At 42.3% G+C, this 23,394-nt stretch overlaps 1 protein-coding gene across 2 annotated transcripts in view; it reads left to right on the plus strand.

Annotated features, from left to right (window-relative positions):
* Positions 1-23,394, plus strand: part of MAEA (macrophage erythroblast attacher, E3 ubiquitin ligase) — an 80,883-nt gene that overhangs the window by 20,969 nt on the left and 36,520 nt on the right. For both annotated transcript variants that reach the window (XM_056554783.1, XM_056554809.1), the window contains exons 2-3: positions 3,640-3,822; positions 11,366-11,569. In XM_056554783.1, the coding sequence (XP_056410758.1) occupies positions 3,640-3,822; positions 11,366-11,569 (387 nt within the window). The remainder of the gene's footprint in view (positions 1-3,639; positions 3,823-11,365; positions 11,570-23,394) is intronic.

The following is a 23,394-nucleotide window of genomic DNA, read 5'->3' on the forward strand; positions in this document are numbered from 1 at the left end:
CAAATATGCTTCTTTCTATTTAATTTTCCACTTGAAGAAATGACCACTAGGGGTCTCCCTACCAGTCCTGGCAGCAAGCATTTCAGACTCATGCTGGAGTCCTAAACACTACGAGCTGCCAGTCTGCTTTGTTCACAAAGGAGAACACTCAGAGCTGCCAGCCTGCTTTGTTCACAGCCTGTTTGGCTGTGAACAAAGCAGGCTGGCAGCTCTGAGTGTTTAGGACTCCAGCATGAGTCAGAAATGCTTGCTGACAGGACTGATCGGGAAAAATACAATAGAAAGAAGCATATTTTTCATTAACATGCTATTGGAAAGTTATTCAACATTCATTAATCTAAAATATATCAAAAGTTTATTTGATGAGAGGTACCCTTTAATTACAATTACCCTAACATATATAACTAACTAATGTAGTATTATCACAAATTGTACCATTGTACTTCAGCATGTTTTTGCTTGAAATACCTCCTAACAGGAAGTTGTGTAGTTTTTTCATTGTCAGTGTGGTGTTGTCTCTGGACCCTCCCTCTATGTCAAAACGCATTAGCCTCTGCTGGCTTAGGAAGTGTGGCTGGATCTTGTCTCGGAGCTGTCATACACACATATACATCTTTATTAGACCATATTAGAAGAATGAGGTGCATTTACAGCATGCTACCCTGTGCTGAGTAATGGCACAGACAGAAGAGCAGACAGGAAATGAATAACATGTACTGCAGATTTACTGACTGCAGAGCAACAGTCTGCTATGCGTGCCTGAAGTAATTACAGGATTACATACCCACAAAATATATTTTATTTTTGATGATTTCAGAGCTAGGGCAGATAGCTTTTACAACATTTTAATTTAACCTGACATCAGAGTACCCCTATAAAGAGTACCTTTCATCCCCCAAAACATTTTTAGGATATAGATAAATTATATATTAAAAAAAACTTTCTAATAGGATTTTATAAAAAATAAATAAATAAATAAAAAGCTTCCTTTGTATGTCTTTTTACATTTTTTAAAATGTGGCCCCTAGGAGTCCTTGGCTGCACGCTTTTGCATTGATTTTGGACTCACGCCAGCCTGGCAGTGAGTCCGAAATCGCAGACCGCTGGCTGAGCACGTGACCAGCTCAGCGCAGCTCCCTGCCTGTCAATCAGGGCTCTGTGCAGTGAGGACAAGAGTGGGGCTCTGCAAATGTAGACTCACTCGCAGATCCCCTACCCCCCCACCTGCTCTCCTCGGCAAAGTGAGGGTGGAAGCAGTCCCCCCAGCAGGCTTCAATGACATAACGCCGGCTGCGGCACGCCCACATCCTCCTGCCGGCAGCTCACACTATGTGAGCAAGAAGAGAGGTAAGATACACAGCTTTTTAAAGCTCTTAAAAATTTTTTAAGGGCAGAGGGGTTGTTAGGAGTAGTTAGGGAACATAGCCTGAGTTAGTTTAGAAAAGTTTATTTAGTGACAGGTACTCTTTAGGGCTTCTTTCACACTGCCGTTGTGACACGGCACCCGACGGACCCCATAATAGTAGCCGTCGGAACCTGTTGTTGCCCGTTATGCCCGTTATGCCCCGCCACGAGAACAGCTGTTAAAGGCACAATTTTATTTATTTTTTTTATTTTTTTATAAAAGGGCACAATGGCAGTGTGAAAGGGGCCTAAAAATGCAGCCTTATGCAATAAATGGCATAGGGAGCCTTATACCCTTCCCTTTTCAGGTAAATGAGAAAGAGAGAGAATTAAATCCTACAGTTAAATCATTGCTGTGGCCCCTTAGTTCTTGGAATCAGTGGGGATCCTAATGATGTGCCAACTTTTCATTAGATTGGAATGCCCCTTTTGGTTGGAGAAGAATCAGCTGCATTAGATTTCAACATGCCCGATCCTTTGTTGGCATATTCTCGTCTGTCCTATAAAGTGACCATTTACTGTCAACCAAGCCATGTTTACGGTGGAGCTAGGAGAGAGAGCTGATGTCATGTATGGCCAATCAGAGTATAAAAGAAAGGAGGGTTAAGCTGCTACCAGACTCTAAAATCTGGCATCTAAAATTCCAGCAGTCCCTTTCTCTTCCAAAACCTTCTGTCAAGAAAGAGTCCAATGGCCATCATTCATATTGGGTGAACGGTCTGCTTTAGTGGGGTGCCCTATAACAGAGAACATAAGCTGCCCCTACTGAATGGGGCACCACCTATGGCCTGAAGCTTGTGACCACCACAAATATTAATAGTAATTCGGACACAATTCTGTACTATTCTTAAACTTGGGCACTGTAAAGCATGGTATAGTATGGTTATATATGTTATGACCTTTCACCATATGGGTGGAGGGAGGGCCAATTAATAGTCAAAACTCAATATTAAATGGTCACTCTCATTAAAACAAATTTTTGCTATTGCACTCCATATGGTAAATAAAAAATATTTCTAATATACTTTGTTTAAATGAAGTTTTCTATGTTTTATTTGTGCTTAAAAAAGCTCAAGAGCACATTTTCCCCCATCTTATACACACACTTTGGACCGAACCCAAACACAGGAAGTGCAGCCTGGAGTGCTGAGGAGGGTGTGTCCAGCCTCATCCAATCATAGCTCCTCTCACACTTAACTGCCGTATGCTGTTGGTTGGACACGCGCCCCCACCCCCCCCCCCCCCCCCTCCTCAGCACTCCTGGCTGCACTTCCTGTGTTTGGACTTCGGTTCAAAGTCTGTGTATAAGAGGGGGGAAAATGTGCTCTTGAGCATTTTTAAGCACAAATAAAACATAGAAAACTTCATTTTTTTTAAACAAAGTATATTAGAAATAATTTTTATTTACCATAAGGAGTGCAAGAGCAAAAATTTGTTTTAATTAGTTACCCTTTTTTTGAAAAAAAAAATTTTTTGGGCTGTACTTTTTTTTATTTTTTATAACCGTAAAATGTCAATTTTGCGGTTCAAGAAATGAGCCAGAGTAATGTTTTACCTGAGAGGGATAGGAGGTTGTTATGAGAGGATTGTCTTGGGAATGAACAGATTAGCCGTTTTAAGAGGTATGGGGGTGTTGGGACGGTGTAGAAAAAAATATATTCTGCTTAGGCTCTGATAAAATAGAAATAATATAAATTTACCTACTCCCAGTCCCCTGCTGGTGCCCCCCATAGATCTGGTTTTTCCTCTTTTGGTCCCACACCTCTCGTCTTTTCAACCTTTTTACCATGATGGGCACTTGAAGCAGGACCTTCCCGCTCTGCCAATCACTGGCTGAGATGGCACATCACTGCTACCACTGATTGGCTAAGCAAAAATGTCCTGCTCCAAGCGCTCGTCACGGAAACTTGTTGAAGAGACAAATGACGGGGTACAGGTAGAAGGACCCGAGCTACGGCGGGACCAAATTTAGACCTGGGGTAGGTAGATACAGTTGTGTTTGTTGCCAAAATCTCCCTATAATACAGCCAACAATGATAGGTGTCAGGTAGCTACTTCTGGTCTCAGCAGAAGTCTGGAGGCGCTAGAGCTTACAGGAGCACCCTTGGTCTTACAAACTTCATCGTGACCAAGCATACACCATGTTAGATAAATTCCAGCATCATTTATGTCTATTCTTGTCTGAAACCTTCTATCTTAGGTTTTATAATCCGGTACCTTATATTCTCTTTTCAGGTTCCTTATGAGACCCTTAACAAGCGCTTCCGGGCAGCACAGAAGAACATAGATCGGGAGACGAGCCATGTCTCCATGGTTGTGGCAGAGCTGGAGAAGACATTGGGCAGCTGCCCTGCTGTAGACTCTGTGGTTAGCCTGCTGGACGGAGTGGTGGAGAAACTAAGTGTTCTTAAGAGAAAGGTAAGATCCCATATGTACTTTAACATCTAGTATGTGTTCTGGACGTAGCCATGTTTTCTATAGGAGGAGCTTCTTTACATTACAGACACACTCTAGGTTGCTGATATCCCTAGTCATGTTTCAAGGCTTTTTATAGGAGAAGGTTTTACAGAAAATAACGTTCTGTACAGATCACTTTCGGGCAGTCTCCTACTTATCATTACAGTGAAAGGTAACACCAGTGTAAAGAAAAGAGAGGACCCACCATTCACAATAGGTGATGGGCACAGCTCCCCTCCTCCCTGTAAACTGACCTCTGCAGAGGTCACAAAGCATGCTTAGAAAACTCTCCCACTGAAGTTAATAGAGCCCCCTACAGTCTTTTGAGCCCGGATTATTTGCTGTAAAGCATATATCTAAATGCTGTTCAGCTCAGGCAAGGAAGTGACTTAAAGGCGGGTCCTGGGAGCTTGTGACATAATAGCCCCACCCCCTCAATGCAAGTCTATGGCAGGGAGCATGACAGCCACCATGCCCACTCCCATAGACTTGCATTGGGGGGCGGGGCTATGACTAAACGAGCTCCCGGCTCCAGCGTTCGGAACAGCAGTGGAGTACCCCTTTAATTGTTCAGTTGTAGAAACCCTGTAAGCTTTCCAAGAATTTGACAAAAAAAACGGACAATTCATAGTGCTAAGGCCTTTGAATTCAGGGGAGTTGCCTTTAAATACATCATATGGATTATATGCTTTGTTCTCATTTGCGAGGTCTTCAGTCACTCGTCCCCCCCATTCTGACATTACTAGGCAGAGCTCCTACTTTACGCCATCTGAATGTGAAGCGGCCTAGCATCCAGTTAACAATGTGTGATCGCCATCCGGGCGCAGTGAATGAAAGAGACGTCAAATTAATCACCGTGATTTACATGGATTCTGGTTCAAGCATGTTTGCTTTTCAATCCAGCAGCTCGGAGACATTGATGTATTAGATTATGAGGGAGCGGACGCTTTCATCCACACTTGTCGACGATAGCTGCTGACTCCATCTTTGTCTCTACAATTCACAGCATTTTATTGAATTGTATCTGATGGAATTTTTCCATTCACCCTGTAAATTACCAGTGTTTCATGTTACAGATGAAATTCTCATTTATAATGTTTTGCTAATGACTTTACATAAGTATCAAGCCCGGGCTCGTCTGACATGGTCACACATGCAAAGTGACGGTGGAGCAGTGCCGTATATTGCTTACGCATATTAAAAAGTCAGAAGGGAATATTTTAGATTTTTGATCTAGAAATGCTATTACTTTACAGGTCTATGTATACGTTGGCATCCTGTTTAAATGGGATGCTGGCGTATGTGTGCGGGTACTGGCACAGGCCCCATTGACTTTACATTGGTCAGCTGTATTTGCTGCAGCATGGTTGGACAGCTGAGTATAAAAGCAGAGTATACCTTTCCTGGAGCTGACTGTGGTTGCCCACCCTATAGAATTGCCTTTTTATTTCTCAGAAAGTGTCAAGGAGGCAGAGCCCAGGTTCTCAGTTGCCACAGCCTGGTACAACTCCTAGCTTGCCTTCTCCTCATGCCATTTTTGACTGACCTACAGGGCTGTGTACATCAGTCAAGGACAGGGGTGGGAGGAGGTAAGTCAGGCCATGAAGCATGCCAATAGGCTGTGGAACTTAAAAGGGGTACTCCGCTGCTCAGCGTTTGGAACAAACTGTTCCGAACGCTGGAGCTGGAAGCTTGTGATGTCATAGCACCGCCCTCTCATGACATCACGGCCCACCCCCTCAATGCAAGTCTATGGGAGGGGGCGTGACAGCTATGCACTGAGGACAAGCGGGGCCCCTCTGTGCACTGAGGACAAGCGGGGCCCCTCTGTGCACTGAGGACAAGCGGGGCCCCTCTGTGCACTGAGGACAAGCGGGGCCCCTCTGTGCACTGAGGACAAGCGGGGCCCCTCTGTGCACTGAGGACAAGCGGGGCCCCTCTGTGCACTGAGGACAAGCGGGGCCCCTCTGTGCACTGAGGACAAGCGGGGCCCCTCTGTGCACTGAGGACAAGCGGGGCCCCTCTGTGCACTGAGGACAAGCGGGGCCCCTCTGTGCACTGAGGCTCTGTGACACGCTCCCGGCTCACACAGCAGACTAATTGACAAGCCAGCAGTCTGCACAGAGCCCTGCTTGTCCTGCCCTCACTTCTTTTATTTGGTCTCCACACAGACACACAGGCAATAGCTGCAGGAACAGGATTCTTTCACCAGAAGTATACAATTTTTTTAACCAATGTAGATTACAAATATACATATAATTGTATTATCTACATTATATAAAAAGTCTGTGCAAACAGGTACACTTTAAGATTGCCAAAGTTCCACAGACGTCTGAGAAGGAACATTCTGCTTATCTGTGATGTAAAACTTAAGCATTGACTTGCCCATAGGATCAATATTTTGAAAGCCATTAACGTTCGCTTGGAGTTTGTGTCTTGTCGTGCAGCCCTATTTCCATGATGGAATATCATTCTAGTTTTTAATTTTTTCCACAAGCAAAAACTGAAATTTCTAAAGCCAGAAGGACAGAATCAAGAGAAAACCTGATAAATAAACTTAACTGTGCTGAAGGAAACATTGGAAAGATTGGAATTAAAATGAAACTAAATAGATTTTAGAATTATGTGATAACGTTTGACACTCTTGCGGCAGTCGACATATACATAAATATATATACACACACATGTACACTGCTCAAAAAAATAAAGGGAACACTAAGATAACACATCCTAGATCTGAATGAACTAATCGTATGAAATACTTTCGTCTTTACATAGTTGAATGTGTTGACAGCAAAATCACACAAAAATTATCAATGGAAATCAAATGTATCAATCCATGGCTGATCCAACTCTGATGTAATGTCCTTAAAACAAGTCAAAATGAGGCTCAGTAGTGTGTGTGGCCTCCACGTGCCCGTATGACCTCCCTACAATGCCTGGGCATGCTCCTGATGAGGTCTCCTGAGGGATGTCCTCCCAGACCTGGACTAAAGCATCCGCCAACTCCTGGACAGTCTGTGGTGCAACGTGGCGTTGGTGGATGGAGCGAGACATGATGTCCCAGATGTGCTTAATCGGATTCAGGTCTGGGGAACAGGCGGCCAGTCCATAGCATCAATGCCTTTCTCTTGCAGGAACTGCTGACACACTCCAGCAACATGAGGTCTAGCATTGTCTTGCATTAGGAAGAACCCAGGGCCAACCGCACCAGCATATGGGAGTCTGAGGATCTCATCTCGGTACCTAATGCCAGTCAGGCTACTTCTGGCAAGCACATGGAGGGCTTTGCGCGTTCCCCCCCCCCCCCCCCCAAAGAAATGCCACCCCACACCATTACTGACCCACCGTCAAACCAGCCATGCTGGAGGATGTTGCAGGCAGCAGAACGTTCTCCACGGAATCTCCAGGCTCTGTCACGTCTGTCACATGTGCTCAGTGTGAACCTGCTTTCATCTGTGAAGTGCACAGGGTGCCAGTGGCGAATTTGCCAATCTTGGTGTTCTCTGGCAAATGCCAAACGTCCTCCACGGTGTTGGACGGTAAGCACAACTCCCACCTGTGGACATCGGGCCCTCATGGAGTCTGTTTCTGACTGTTTGAGTGGACACATGCACATTTGTGACCTGCTGGAGGTCATTTTGTAGGGCTCTGGCATTGCTCCTCCTGCTCCTCCTTGCACAAAGGCCTGTCTCCTGGTAGTGCCTCCATGCTCTGGACACTACACTGACAGACACAGCAAACCTTCTTGCCACAGCTCGCATTGATGTGCCATCCTGGATGAGCTGCACTACCTGAGCCACTTGTGTGGGTTGTACACTCCGTCTTATGCTACCACTAGAGTGAAAGCACCGCCAGCATTCAAAAGTGACCAAAACATCAGCCAGGAAGCATAGGAACTGAGAAGTGGTCTGTAGAACCACTCCTTTATTGGGGGTGTCTTGCAAATTGCCTATAATTTCCACCTGTTGTCTGTTCCATTTGCACAACAGCATGTGAAATTGATTGTCAATCAGAGTTGCTTCCTGAGTGGACAGTGTGATTTCACAGAAGTGTGATTTTTTTATATATACATACACACACACACACAGTCATGGCCATAAATGTTGGCACCCCTGAAATTTTTCAAGAAAATGAAGTATTTCTGACAGAAAAGGATTGCAGTAACACATGTTTTGCTGTACACATGTTTATTCCCTTTGTGTGTATTGGAGCTAAACAGAATAAGGAATAAGGTAGGAAAAACAAAACAATTTGGACATAATGTCACCAAACTACAAAAATTTGTTGGACAAAATTATTGGCACCCTTTCAAAATTGTGGAAAAATTAGATTGTTTCAAGCATGTGATGTTCCTTCAAACTCACCTGGGGCAAGTAACAGGTGTGGGCAATATAAAAAGCACACCTGAAAGCAGATAAAAAGGAGAGAAGTTCACTTAGTCTTTGCATTGTGTGTCTGTGTGTGCCACACTAAGCATGGACAACAGAAAGAGGAGAAGAGAACTGTCTGAGGACTTAAGAACCAAAATTGTGGAAAAATATCAACAATCTCAAGGTTACAAGTCCATCTCCAGAGATCTAGATTTGCCTTTGTCCAGGCCTTTGGACGGAAGAGAAAAATTGATGAAAGGTGTCAACGCAGGATAGTCTGGATGGTGGATAAGCAGCCCCAAACAAGTTCCAAAGATATTCAAGCTGTCCTACAGGCTCAGGGAGCATCAGTGTCAGTGCGAACTATCCGTCAACATTTAAATTGAATGAAACTCTATGGCAGGAGACCAAGGAGGGCCCCACTGCCGACACAGAGACATAAAAAAGCAAGACTACATTTTGCCAAAATGAACTTGAATAAGCCAAAATCCTTCTGGGAAAACGACTTTTGGTGGACAGATGAGCAAGATAGAGCTTTTTGGTAAAGCACATCATTCTACTGTTTACCGAAAACAGAATGAGGCCTACAAAGAAAAGAACACAGTACCTACAGTGAAATATGGGAGAGGTTCAATTATGTTTTGGGGTTGTTTTGCTGCCTCTGGCACTGGGTGCCTTGAATGTGTACAAGGCATCATGAAATCTGAGGATTACCAACGGATTTTGGGTTGCACTGTACAGTCCAATGTCAGAAAGCTGGGATTCCGTCTGAGATCTTGGAGCTTCCAGCAGGACAATGACCCCAAACATATGTCTAAAAGCCCCCAGAAATGGATGGCAACAAAGTGCTGGAGAGTTCTGAAGTGGCAGCAATGAGTCCAGATCTAAATCCCATTGAACACCTGTGGAGAGATCTTAAAATTGCTGTTGGGAAAAGGCGCCTTCCAATAAGAGAGACCTGGCACAATTTGCAAAGGAAGAGTGGTCTAACATTCCGGCTGAGAGGTGTAAGAAGCTTATTGATTGTTATAGGAAGCAACTGATTTCAGTTATTTTTTCCAAAGGGTGTGCAATCAAATATTAAGTTGAGGGTGCCAATAATTTTGTCCAGCCCATTTTTGGAGTTTGTTGTGACATGATGTCCAATTTGCTTTTTTTTCCACGTGTATAGCAAAACATGTGTTATTGCAATCCATTTCTGTGAGAAATACTTTTTTTTTTTTCTTGAAAAATTTCAATCAAATCGCGATTTTTGCTTTTAGCGATATGGCCCCCCTGGGAAAACCATGCAATTATCTGCTCGGGCTGGCTCCCGTGGCGGGGGCAGCCAGAGCAGGTAAAAACTAATTTAAATACTAAGTCAGTGTTTCCCAACCAGGGGGCCTTCATTTGTTGCAAAACTACAATTCCTAGCATGCCCGGACCGGCAAAGGCTGTCCGGGCATGCTGGGAGTAGTAGTTTCACAACAGCTGAAGGCACTCTGCTAGAAAACACTGAGCTAAGGGCGCAGGGTGAAAAATAAAAAAAAACTTCTCCTCACCTAGTGCCGGTCCCTGCAGATTCGTCTCCGTGCACTCCGGAGTTTCCTCTCTTCTTAGTACAGGCAGTAAGACCTTTCCCTTTTCAGCCAATCACTGGCCGCAGTGGTGTCACGTGTCAAGCCAGTGATTGGCTGATGGTGAAAGGTCTTGTACCTTGCAGCAATACACCAGGTTTCCTGGGTCCCGCGGAAAAATCCGCCCGGGAAACCCAGTGTATTGCTGCAGTACAAGAATACAAGAATGTGACCGGGGGGGGGGGGGGGGGGGGGGTGTGTAAATGGGGGGGGGGGGGGGATGTGACAAGGTGGGGGAGAATGTGACAAGGGGGAGGAGAATGTGACAAGGGGGGGTGTGACAAGGGAGAGATGGGTAATAGGCGGTGGGCATAAAATGGGTAGGTAGATGTGAAATGGAGGCGATTGGACATGAAATGGGGGGGATTTCACCATTTGTTTTTATTATTATATCGCAATATTTAGGCCCAGAATCGCGATCACACATTTTCCCCATATCGTGCAGCCCTAGTATATATGTATGTGTGTGTGTGTGTGTGTGTGTGTGTGTGTGTGTGTGTGTATATATAAATTATTTTACTTCCATTTATTTTCCATTTAACTTCCAATACACAAGTTGTATATATAAAAATAAATTGAGGTGCTTTATGTAGAGATGCCAGTTCCCTTTGTTTCGTCACTATTTCCTATCATTTGGAAGCGTTTTAAATAAAGACAGAACAAAAATGGAAGTCCAGTTCCATAAGACCCTCAGCTATCACTAGTGGCTTTAAACCAATACTATCATTTAAAAACAACTTTTGACATGTCGTTCAGACAGGTCAAAATTCTTTGATCGCATCAGGTCTCACTCCATAGACCGCCGCCAAGTGCTTATCTGCTATATATCCTGACCCCATAGAGATAGTAGCAGCAGCAGTATAAAGGTAAAGCTGAGTGGGGAGGGGTCTTGGAGCTAGCAGGCTTTATCTGATCAGCTGACCCAGGCCTGACCACCCCGTCTGACACCTTAAACACTGATTTTCTGTGGGTCAGTTAAAGCAGCGAAAAAGTATAGATGCAGCTGTGCTGAAATAAAACAAATGGTGCTGTAGGACTAGTGATGGGGAATGTGCACAATATAGGCAAAAAAGTGGAGTGCTTCTCTAACTTGTTTTTACTAATCCTGTCAGACCATTAGTCCATGAAAACTGAGCAAGACCATTGGGAACCAGTAGGGACAGCACTGTATTGACTGGTTGAGTTGTCTGCATTGGCCTGACCACTTTTGAATAGTTACTCTTAACACAACTTTTAGCAAATGGTCAGGTCTCTGTGCTAAAACACCATTGACTTTGTGCCACCGTTCCATAGTATATACAGTAATAAAGATACTCATACACTTTAAATTGTTATAACGTCTTATAAAGTGATGGCTTTTTGCCAGGATCTGCCATATTTGTATGATTGGGGGGTCCTGATAATAAAAAGTGGGCAGCATTGTATTTTTTTTCTGTGTAACCTTCATGGGTTTTCCCATGCGCAGTTCTGCCCTAAAAACTTTACTTATCAATTTTTGTACTTCCTTCTTCCTAGGCAGTAGAGTCCATCCAAGCAGAGGATGAGAGCGCAAAGTTGTGCAAGAGGCGGATTGAACACTTAAAAGAGCACAGCAGTGATCAGACTCCTGCCGTAAATATGTGGAAAAAGAAGCGCATGGACCGTATGATGGTGGAACACCTCCTTCGGTGTGGCTACTATAACACAGCAGTGAAGCTGGCCAGGCAAAGCGGTATAGAGGTGAGACAGCTTCCCTGGAATCCTTCCTTTAGGTTTATAGCTGCCCATCAGGGTCCTAATAGGATTTGTTAAAAAGTAAACACAGTTACATTACTTATCTGGTTCTAATCCTGAGTTATATCCTGTATTATACTCCAGAGCTGCACTCACTATTCTGCTAATGGGGTCACTGTGTACATACATTACATTACTTATCCAGTACTGATCCTGAGTTATATCCTGTATTCTACTCCAGAGCTGTACTCGCTATTCTGCTGGTGGGGTCACTGTGTACATACATTACGTTACTTATCCTGTACTGATCCTGAGTTATATCCTGTATTATACTCCAGAGCTGTACTCACTATTCTGCTGGTGAGGTCACTGTGTACATACATTACTTATCCTGTACTGATCCTGAGTTATATCCTGTATTATACTCCAGATCTGTACTCACTATTCTGCTGGTGTAGTCACTGTGTACATGCATTACCTATCCTGTACTGATCTTGAGTCTTTTGTAAGTGAGACATGTCCTGCAAGCAAATGCTGAAAAGAATTAGATAACAAGAAATCTGTGTATCCATTCCCAACAAGACCAAAAAATAAATAAATAAAAAAAAGAATCCGATTGCCATTTTGTGCCCCAGTAAATTCCCACTTATCTGCGCCTCTTAAAAATGTAAAGCGACACAGATATGCAGCATCTATTTTGGTTTCATCTTCTGAATACAAAGCCCCTGACGCTGTGCACTTCCCCAATCGTGCCACGACTTCCTCTACATGGAATTATCTGATATATATTTTTTTATCCAAGAAAATAATGAGACGAGGTTGTGCATCAACAGGTGGAGGTAGAAGAATCTGCGCTAATCAAATCTGACTATTGCAGTAATTTGCTAATGGTTTTCAGCTCCCTAATGAGGTGATAAACAGCGGCGAGTCATCGGGAGAGAAGTGGCCATAACAAATGATTGTGATGGAGCGGCTATAAAGACGGCTCATCACCGCGCCTTCATATAATGAGGAATGAGTTTATTTTCATATCGTTCTGACCTTGGATTTCACAACCGGATTCAAACACTGAATTATCTTCTTTCTATCTTCTAATATAAACACAGATCGGGCACCCAGCTCCCACTACTCATGGCTATCGGCTATTTCGCATGATTTTGGTCAGGGATCATTTTTGCATTTGTTCATTTTTCCCTGGTTTATAGAATGCCAACATATTCTGCAGCCCTGCATCCAGTAGAGATTTGATATACTCGTTGTCATGCTGCATCACATTGCATGGTGACCGTGTATGTTGGATTAAGAGTAACGTATGTCACCAATAAATTCAACCCTACAGCCTACTCTAGAATCTAGTGATTTTAACCTGTAATATTACTCTCCAGAAATGCGTCCAGGCCCTTCCGGAAGTATTTTTATTGAGTTCTTTTGACCACTTCCTCTGGCAGAGTTCTGCTAGTCTCACTGCTCTTACAGTAAAGACCCCTGTCTGTGCTGGTCTAGAAAGCTTCTTTCCTCTAGATGGAGAGATGCCCAGTACTGTACAGTTGTAGAATTATTTCCTTTTTCGTGTACATGTATACCTTTTTTCATTCACCCCATGATTTTATTTGCCTTTGCAGCAGCTGTCTGACACTGGTCACTACAGATACCCAGTATTTTCCCATTTAGAACATATTCCCAGCTTGGATTTTTCCTTTCCATATGCATAAACTTACATTTATCGGTGTTGAACCTCATCTGCCACTTCTCATCCCAAGCCTGCAACTTATCCAGATACATTTGTAGCAATGCTCTGTCTTCTGTTGTATTATCTACTATACACAGTGCATAGTCCTCTATTGTGTTATCTACTATACATAATGCACCATCCTCTATTATGTTAACCACTTTGCAGAGCTTTGTATCATCTGCAAAGATTGATACTTTACTATATGATCCATCTACAAGATATATCCAAGAATAGGACCCAAAACTGACCCCTGTGGTCCCCACTAGTAACAGTCACCCACTCGGAGTATGTACCATTAATAACCAACCTCTGTTTCCTATCACTGAGCCAGTTACTTCTCCAGCTATACTATAGATATACGATAGCCAGTGATTCGCCCCGCTCCAGTATTGAGCTCACCTCCTCATAAAAGCTGATCAGGTTCATTTAGAAAGGACTGATCCCTCATAAACCCATGCTGATATGGAGCTATACAGTTATTTTCATTGACCTACTCCAATATAGCATCCCTTAGAAAACAGGCCTATAAGTCCCAGGGTCATTTCTTGAGTATTTGCACCACATTTGCTATACGCCACTTGTGAGGAACAGATCCTGTCACTATAAAGTCCTTGAATATTAGTAAAAAGGGGTCTGTCAATTACATTACTTAATTCCGTTAAATTGCAGGGTTGAATTCCATCTGGACCTGGTAATTTTGTATATTAAAATTTTTCTAGTATAAAATGGTGCCATTTTTGTATTTTAAATAACTCTGATACATGCTATCTACTAATCATCTGCAATTGAGAAAGGAAGAGTAACCTACCAAAACGCATCTTGCCACCTTGATGTTACTTATTTAATTAGTTTTTTGTGCTTTTTATGTGTCCGTAAACTAAACACATTAATACAATATCCTAACCAAGTCGACATTCTTGCATGTATCCATGTACCCTTGCCAGGTAGCGCCATCTCAGTGCCACCTCTTCATCCTTGTTCTACCTTTTATAAGATCCATATGTCTCAGTTTTTCAGTTTATATCTGGGTAGTTGAAATTGTCATTCCAGCCATGTCCCCGTTATTCCCATATGTCATAATTTTTCTCAGACATTATCGAGTCCATGCAATTTGAGTTCTTCAATTCCACATTACATTAATTTCACTTTAAAAGGATACTGTAGTTTATACAGTGCAGAGTTTTTTCATCATGGTTTTGGAAATTGTAGAATAGCAAATAAAATAGTGGCATGCCATTTTTGATGCATTATGGGTGAAAACCATGTTGGCTTGCTAGGATCAAAACCATGCAGATAAGTGACGGATTTTTGTAATTGAAAAATGTATTGTCTGCGCATAATAATTAAAAATAGTAAAAATCCTGTAATTAAACGGAACTTCTTATTGAGATAGTCTTGCTTTGCTTCTTAAGTAAACACTGTCATGTCAACAGGGGCCTGCAGGCAAATTACAAGCCTTCCTTCCCGTAGTAGTTGCCCTAGGAAAAGCGTGACTGAGAGCAGAGGGTGAAGGACTAGGAGAATTACCGGTCATGCACTGACTGCCGGGGGAAACTCATGATGACAGCTGTCACTGTCCTTGTCTTCTTGCATTTACTATTAGATGGGAAAATCATGGTATTCTCGCAAGATGACTCTAAATATAGAAACTAATGAGAGTAGGAAGAAAAGTCTCTACAAGAAGTTCTGCACGCTTTTGAAAAAGTCTTGTGAAAAACCTGACCCTAAATATTGGGCTCACTCTTATGCTGATCTGCTCTATCTTCGGCTGTCACAGCTGTTCTTGTACTTAAGAATCAATGTAGAATGTTCAATCATAAAAATGAGCAATGTCTACATGTCCGTTCACTACAAGTCTACATCTGTGAGCTGAAAGACTTCCTTATAATGTTAGCTTATCTGCACATTGCTCTTACACTTTGCTACTTCAGGCCACGCACCACCAGAAGACTACCGTTCCCGGTAATCTGTGTGGCTCTGTACTGACTGTTGGATGTCAACTTTTGGCCCAAACATGACCGTGAATGTTCTGTGTGGCGATACATCACACAGGAGGCTTTAACTGTTGTCCAGCCATCAACCTTCTTCTATATAATGTGTAACATCACCTTTAAGAGCCTTTTCTCCCTTAGATTGGGGTATGTCTAAAACACCCTTGGATGTTCTAAAACCAGAAGGCTGCAAGTTCTTGTTCTTTTTCTCATAGTCTGAATCAAGGGTTAAGGGGTTCATACTCAAGCCCTGCCTGGGACTGTGTTGTGGTTTTTTTTTTTTATCCCGCTGGATTTCTGACCATCTCTCCTGCTCCCGCAAGGTGTGTATTCCACTCCCGCAGCATGCGTCCAATCCCGCCCACTCCCACAAACATTTTGTTGCAGCTTTTAGAAATAGTACCACCTTGTGCCATTTCATCAGCTCCTGTGGCATTTTAGAGGTTTGCTGGACCTGCTGAATGTTCTTTGTCTTCCTGCTCCCGCCTGTAACAACCTCATTTCTGCCCACACCCGCAAGTTTTTCATTGGCTCCAGCAGGATCCCAATCCCGTTGCAGGGCTGTAGTTAATATCTGTACCCTCCTCTGAAACGGTATACAGTGGTCCCTCAAGTTACAATGATTTCGGGTCATACAATGATCTTTCCTGGACCATTATAACTTGGGACCATACTCGACATACAAGAAGCACTTGCTTCATCTGTGATTTTTCTTTAATCTTAATTTTTTCTTAGTTTGGGTTCACATTTTAGAGAACCAATTACTAGTTTTCCATTATGTTATGGTCTTAAGATAAAATGTTTGTCCTGGACCCAATTAATATTGTATCTTAAGGGGCATAGTATTTCATTGAAAGACTACTCATCCGATTGTTGACCAAAAGACCTTCTAGCTATCAAGTCCCATCCTGTCTCCAGTAGGGTTGACTCTGTGTTCCTTAAAAGAAGCTCGCTCTTTTTGAGACTGTTGATTTAACGATAATCCAATAGTCAAGAAACTCAAAACTGTCCGTAAAGCTCAGCAGAAACTTGAAGGCAAAAAAAAGTCTCCTGCCGTCATTTCATCTCCACTTTGATCGCTACAGAAAAAAAATCACCCAGAACATTTTATTTTTTCTTTTAATGTGAATATGAAAAGCATATGCAAATAGAGTCCTTCCATTATTTCGCATTGCTCCAGTAAATGAACAAAGTGCTAACCAACTAATTGATACCCTTGTCTGTGTGCTTTGTGTCTTTGTGTAAATGGTTTTATCTCTGCAAAAATCTGTCATTTAATCCCTTTCATGCAGCCCCTCATTACGGATCCTGCGACGTGATGAATAATTCCTGCATGTGTATTATTTAGTTTTGCTAGAAGCATTTTATTCTGGATGTAAAAGAACATTTCTCGGCGGCCCCGGAGGGCAGCTCAAACACTGTTAGATAACACTGCAATTAGCCGAAATCAAAGTAAATATTGCCTGCAAAATCAAATGCTATTAAATAACTGCAAATTCTCTCCCCGACACTGCCCTCTACCCTTTGCTCTCACATTTTTTAAGGCGTAGGCTCCATCAGCTTCGCAGCTAGATGTTAAAGCTTTGCCATCGTTACACAAAACTTGGGACATGTGGCAGGAACGTGTCAAAAGTTTTGATTGGTCGGGGTTCAGTGCCGAGACCCCCACCGATCACAAGATATAGCCGGCTAGGCGCGCAGCCTGACTGATTGCAAGGTGACTGCCCAATACACTATAAGGTAGCTGTCCTCTGCAATCTGACAGGCTAAGCACCAAGCCAGGGGGTGAACCTGCACTACTGCCATACACTTTATGAGGCTTTATTTAGTGATTGTAAAATAACACTTTAAAGGAAATCTGTCATCAGTGTCACCTGCACTAACCTGTTGGTACAGACAGGTATAGCAGTTGACACTGATGACAACCATACTTACCTGGTCCCATTTGGTGCGTATCTTCCATTCCGGGGCCAACTTGGAGCATACAAACACCAGCGGTGACGTCACTAAGCTCTGCTCATGCTCAAAGTCTGCCCCAGAACAGAAGATACGGTGGGATATTGCGGCAGAACCGGAACACAGTATGGGACCAGGTAAGTATGTAAGTAAAAGCGACAGGTTAGTGCAGGTGACATTGATAACAGATTTCCTTTTAAGGGGTTGGTTCGCTTTGGATCTACACCTCAAGATTAAATGAGGTGTATATTGACCTTTCCCACAGCATCAATTTTTGGCAATTGTGATACCGTTTTTTTTTTTTTTTTCTCGTACTAAGCGCCATCATTTTATTTTTTTTCTTTAAAACAGTGGTCCCGCGACATACGATCATTTCATCATAAGACTGCCTCTCAGAGGCCATCGTTTGTTGAAGGCAGCATCAACATAGGATGCTTCTGTGTGTCAGGGCTTCGCAAACTGACTACTTCAGCTGTCGCCAGATAGCCATTTAATGTGCCCCATGTGCCCCGCTGAAGGATGCTTACACGTCCCTGCTGCTCCAGCCCGTCATTTTGCCTCTTCCCTGCACCGTTCAATAGGGGCGGTGTGAGTGGGAACATGATGATGGCGTCAGCAGCAGCAGTGGAGCTGCGAAATGACAGAGCGGTGGGGACATGTGAGTGTAATCTATGGCACGAATCCCTCAACGTACGATTTGTTTCAACAAGCGATGGTCCGCCTTGAACCAATTACCATCGTATGTTGAGGGACCACTGTATATGTGTTCGTCGAACATATGGGGACTAATTTTTTTTAAAGTTTTTTTTCTTATTTGCCCCCCTTTATTTTACCATATCATGTATTGTGAAGCAGAAAAAAAAGTATGGCGGAATGTAGGAAAAAATGGTGTTTTGACTTATTTTTTTCCCTTTTTGTTACGGTGTTCATTTACTATGCAGTAAAAATGATAGGACTCGGTACAGTGATACCAAAGTTTTATTGTTTTTGCTATATTTTGCAACTTCTATGAAAGGGAAATGTTTTTTTATTTTGAAAAAAAAACATGAGATCATTTGATCGGCTTTAAAATACTGTTAACTTTTTTGTTTTAAAGTTTTAGTTTTTTCCATTGTGCAACCCCCCCCCCCCCCCAAAAAAAAAGCAAACAAAATGATGTATAGTTTCTTCAACTGCAGTTATAGCGATCCATGAAATAAAGGGAACATGTTATTCCACATTGTGAATGATGCAAAAATAAAAACTCCTTTTTCTGACCCCTTTTAATGTTCTTATTGAATGTGTTTTAGGGGTCTGTCTTCCTTCAGGAAACCATAGGCAGCTGTAAATTTACATGGAAATCTTGAGGAATTTGCCCTTCTTTTTTAGATGCATGTGGAAACAACTTTTTGGTTAAAGAATATTTTTTGTTAACATTTTACTAGATAAGAACTTGTATATGAAGCATGTAACTGAAATCAGATGTAGAGTATGGATTTTTCACATAACTTGGCATGGTAGAGCAGCTTTTATGGCCTGTCACATCTAAACTGCAAGAAGTATACAAGGATTATTGGCAATGTCCAAGATCAGGCGAATCATCAAAAGCAGAGAAAAAGCAATGACTGCCCCTTAACCCAGCATTTAGATCCTTATCTCAACCAAGGCTTGCTTTTTTTTTCACTATGTTGGCGTTTTATGTATTTGTGGTTCAGATCTGATGATATTCCGAAGAGTGCACCATATTTTTACTACTTATAGATCTTTAGCTCTAAGCTTCTCCATGCTTGTTATCTTGACTCTAATCCATATTCCTTGAGAACATCAATCAACGTGAACTCTGACACATGAATGTAATGTTCATGTGATCTCTGACACATGAATGTAATGTTCATGTGATGAGGTAAATGGAGCAGAGGTTCCTTTTATATAGTATCAAAACAGCCCTATGGCAGCGCCACCATCAAGGAAGCCACAACAGTAATGGTTTGCATCAATTCTCTTTTCTGAAATGGAAAATCACTGGAGGATTTCGGAATAACATACGTGATGTGGATGATAAGGCAAGCGGAAGGTAATAGAAATTAAAGCTTGCGTTGTTATTTGGAACTGTCCCTGCTAGAAAGAATCCACCGTTATGGATGTTATGTGTATAGTGATCAGAGGGCTTCTTGCTACCTGCAAAGTCGGGAAAAAATTAAGGTCTTTAATTTGAAGTTCTAGCCTATCTGAATTTTTATATTTTTTGCTTGTTTGATGTGGGGGAAACAGAACTAGCCTTTTGCCATTCAGTGGAGTTCGCGTACCAGCCGAAGAAACAGTTTTGTTGCTTAGAAAGGTATTTTATAAAAACCGTTCCAGCAAGTTTTTCTCAATTAGTTTAAAAAAATTATTAAATAAATAAAAAAAGGGATCTCCAACCACAGATGTATTTGGCATAACCTTTCAATTTGCCTTTTTATTTTCAAACAATTTTATTAAGTTTTTGGTAGGACAATAAGGTTATCAAATTAAAATCAAAAGAATACAGTACAGTCAGGAATTTAAGCCAAAAGATACAACTATGAGAGGCGTCATGTTCGGAATGCAGAGATCCAAATCAAGACGCTCCATAAGAAAGGCCATGTCGGTTCCAGAATAATCACATCCATAGACAGAAAACTAAAAGCGGAGGAGTAATAGTCCTCCAATTCTTGTCCAGCATACAAATATTACCTTATATTCACGTTAACAAAAAAGAAGTACCAAATCAAATCTCCCGGGGAGAGTAAAAGGACCGAGACTGGAACAAAAGGGAAGACACAAAATACATACAAGGGAAAGGGGCAGTAGAGTGGGGTGAAAAACTCTACGTGTATAAGAAGGAAAGTGCAAATAAGGGATGGAAGTTAGCGTAAATCTTCTGATATCCACTGCTGCCAAGTAGCATAACATTATTTTTGAGAATCTGTGAAGACACTGGAAAGTTTATCATTAGACATTATCCAAGCCAACTTGGATTTCACCAGATGTCCCCTCTGATAGACATGAATGGAGGGGGCAGGGCATGATGTCATGGAGGGGCGTGGCATAACATTTCTTCTCCAGTCCCAGAAACACAGAGGTTTCCGAGACTGGAGCAGCAGCCCGGCATAGAATGCGGGTGCTGCACAGAGATCGCAGGGGGAGCCGCCGCTATCAGCAACTAGGACCCGCGCTAATACCGGACATCACCGATTGGGCTAATGTCCGGTATTAAACCTTTAGACGCCGTGATCAAAGTTGGTTGCGGTGCCTAAAATGGGAGAAGTCAATGCTGATTAGCTCAGCGGAGCTGTTCGGGACCGCCGCAGTGAAATCCCGGAGTCCCGAACAGCTGAGAGGACAGCGGGAGGCGCCTTACCTTGCTCCACGCTGTCCGATCGTCGTTTGATTGCTCCAAGCCTGAGTTCCAGGCTGGAGCAATCGAGCACAGATTACACTGATGCTATGGCATAGCAACAATCAGTAGGGGCTAAAAAATCATTTTTTTTTTAAGTGAATAAACGTGATTTAATCCCTTCCTGAATAAAAGCTTGAATGACCCCCCTTTTCGCATAAAAAAAATGTAAACAAGAATAAAAATAAACCTGGTGTCGCCGCATGTGTAAATTTAAGGAACTATAAAAATATGTTAATTAAACTACACGGTCAATGGCGTACACATAAGAAAAAATTCCAAAGTACAAAATTTCGTATTTTTGGTCACTTTGTATACCCTAAAAAAATTGTATAAAAAGTGATCAAAAAGTCAGATCAAAACAGTCATGGTACCGATAAAAACATCAGATCATGGCGCAAAGGGGTTAATGTATATTTACAAGTATACATGTATATTGATATTATATACAAAGTTTTTGTTAACGACAGGTATACATTTAAGGAGGATCTTGCAGACCCTTAAAGGGGTATTCCAGGATTTTTTTTATTTGACTATGCTACAGGGGCTGTAAAGTTAGTGTAGTTCATAATATAGTGTCTGCACCTGTGTGTGACCGTTTTCTCACAATTCTTCTGTGGATTTTTACCCCAATATTTATTTTTAACCGCATACAAAATGACTGTTGTCTCAGATTTTTCCCAAGTTGCAATGCGGCCGAGACCTGACTAACTAGTCAGCTGATGACAGGGAGCCTGTCTGCTTCAATGGGTGGAGCGATCACTTGGTGGGAGAGAGATCAATCTGCAACTAATGCAACAGCTGTAGGCACCCTGATTGAAAACCACAGGTCTTTTGAATGGATGCAGCTCATTTATGTTTCAATGGGTGGGGTGGCTGATGTGTGGGCAGGAGGAAAATGGAATTATGGGATTTGTAGGCAAAAAAGAAAATTCAAGCAGGAAATAGCCAGTTCACAAAAAGCTAGCCACAGTGTTATGGTAATCTCACAGCATAGCCATTTAGCCCCAAGACAAGCGCAGATCCTTCCTAAGCATGTCCATTACTGTCTGCCAGGTACGTACTAAAATCACCTTATGGTGGATAACCCCTTTAAGTTCCTGTTGAAATAAACATGCATGCTTAGCTGTTCCAAGCCTACATGTTTATCAGAAAGTAAGTAAGAATAGCTGTGAGCCACTTTTAGATTAGTTTGAACTAGGAAGCTAAGTAATGCATCCCTTGGTCCCATCCCACCACATATGGTTGGCCAAGGTGACCCATGTAATTTACATATAGCTATGTTTTGACCCAACAATCACAAGATAATGGGTACTATAGACCTGAACTAGATAGCTCTGTCCTTGTGCTATGTGCTAGTAAGTAGCAGTTACCATTTTTAGCCCTATCCCACCCCACTACTCTTCCACCTTTTCATCTAGAATCAATTGGGCCATGTTAGATCTACAACACCATTGAATGTAACTCCTTCAGTTGTCAGGTATGAAAAACAACATAAAGGCATAGAAGAGTACTCCATAGTGAGGAGAAGGGGTCAGTTTTTGAAATTTTTGGTAATATTTTTAAAAAGTTAAAGCATATAAGCCTAGTACAATTACAGAGTAGAAGTTAAATTACAAAGCACTTAAAAGTCAGTGTTGAATATTTGTGGTCATGTTGGTTTCACTTCTGTGATTTTATTTATGCCTTTTCCTCTACTGCTTCTAACCTATAATGATCTGACAGCCAAGACTTGGGAGCGCCATGAATGTTACTTGTATAGCAGTATTGTTTAGACAATGTATAGCACTGTGGTGTATTTTAGTAAGGCACTGTGTGACACTGTCAAAACACAGTAGTAATGAAATGAACACGTCGGCACTACCCCACAGCTGTTTTCCCTTGGTGTACAGCTATAAAACAGGAAAAGGTGGCACAAAAGGTGTTCAGTGGTGCTCAGCTGATGGTACCGATATAGTCCAAAGTAGATCTTACCCCCGGCCAGGGGAAGGGAGTATGTTCACTTAGAACGTGAATTAAAGGTGATGTTTTATGGATGGTGAGTACCGCTGACATTATTCTTCCACCTTGATCTATTGTGTGACACTGTACCGAATACTATACTGATGAAACTACAAGGGCACTGTAGTTGAAACTTGTCACATCCAGTACCTGTGTGGATTTGGGCTGCTTTGTGCCATTATAGTGGAGAAGTTGTTGCTGGGAATCCTTGTGGTACTGGACTTCTCATGTGTTACTAAGTAAAGGGAATCTGTAATCGGCATCACCTGCACTTACCTGTTGGTATAGGTTCAAAAAGGTAAATACCATTGTCATCAGTGTCGCCCTCACTACAAGTCTATACCAGTAGGTTAGTACGGTAAATTCTGATGACAGATTCCTGTCAGGGGTTCCAGCTTGGTTAAAGAAATTTGAAAAGAAGCACTAAGGAGAGGTACTAACCTCCCCAATCCCCTGCTGTAAAAGGTAAAAAAAAAAAAAAAAAAAAAAAAGGAAATGGCTGGAAGTGCCCCCCAGCCAATCACTAGCTGAAGTGAGTGTCCATTGCGCCCACTGAGTGGCCATTTTGTGTATTAGGATGAGACCAGGAAATCTAGATCAGCAGTATCTTAGTGAGTGTCCGAAAGGCAGCAGCGGGATAAGGTGGGAAGGTAAGTATTGCTGACTACTTTGATTTCCAGAACTTCTTGTGATTTCAGCAGCAGGAAAAAAAATGTTTGTATTCGGTATGAGCTGGTATACCGCCCAGCACTCC

This window comes from Hyla sarda, chromosome 1, assembly GCF_029499605.1.
Source record: "Hyla sarda isolate aHylSar1 chromosome 1, aHylSar1.hap1, whole genome shotgun sequence".
NCBI lineage: Eukaryota > Metazoa > Chordata > Amphibia > Anura > Hylidae > Hyla > Hyla sarda.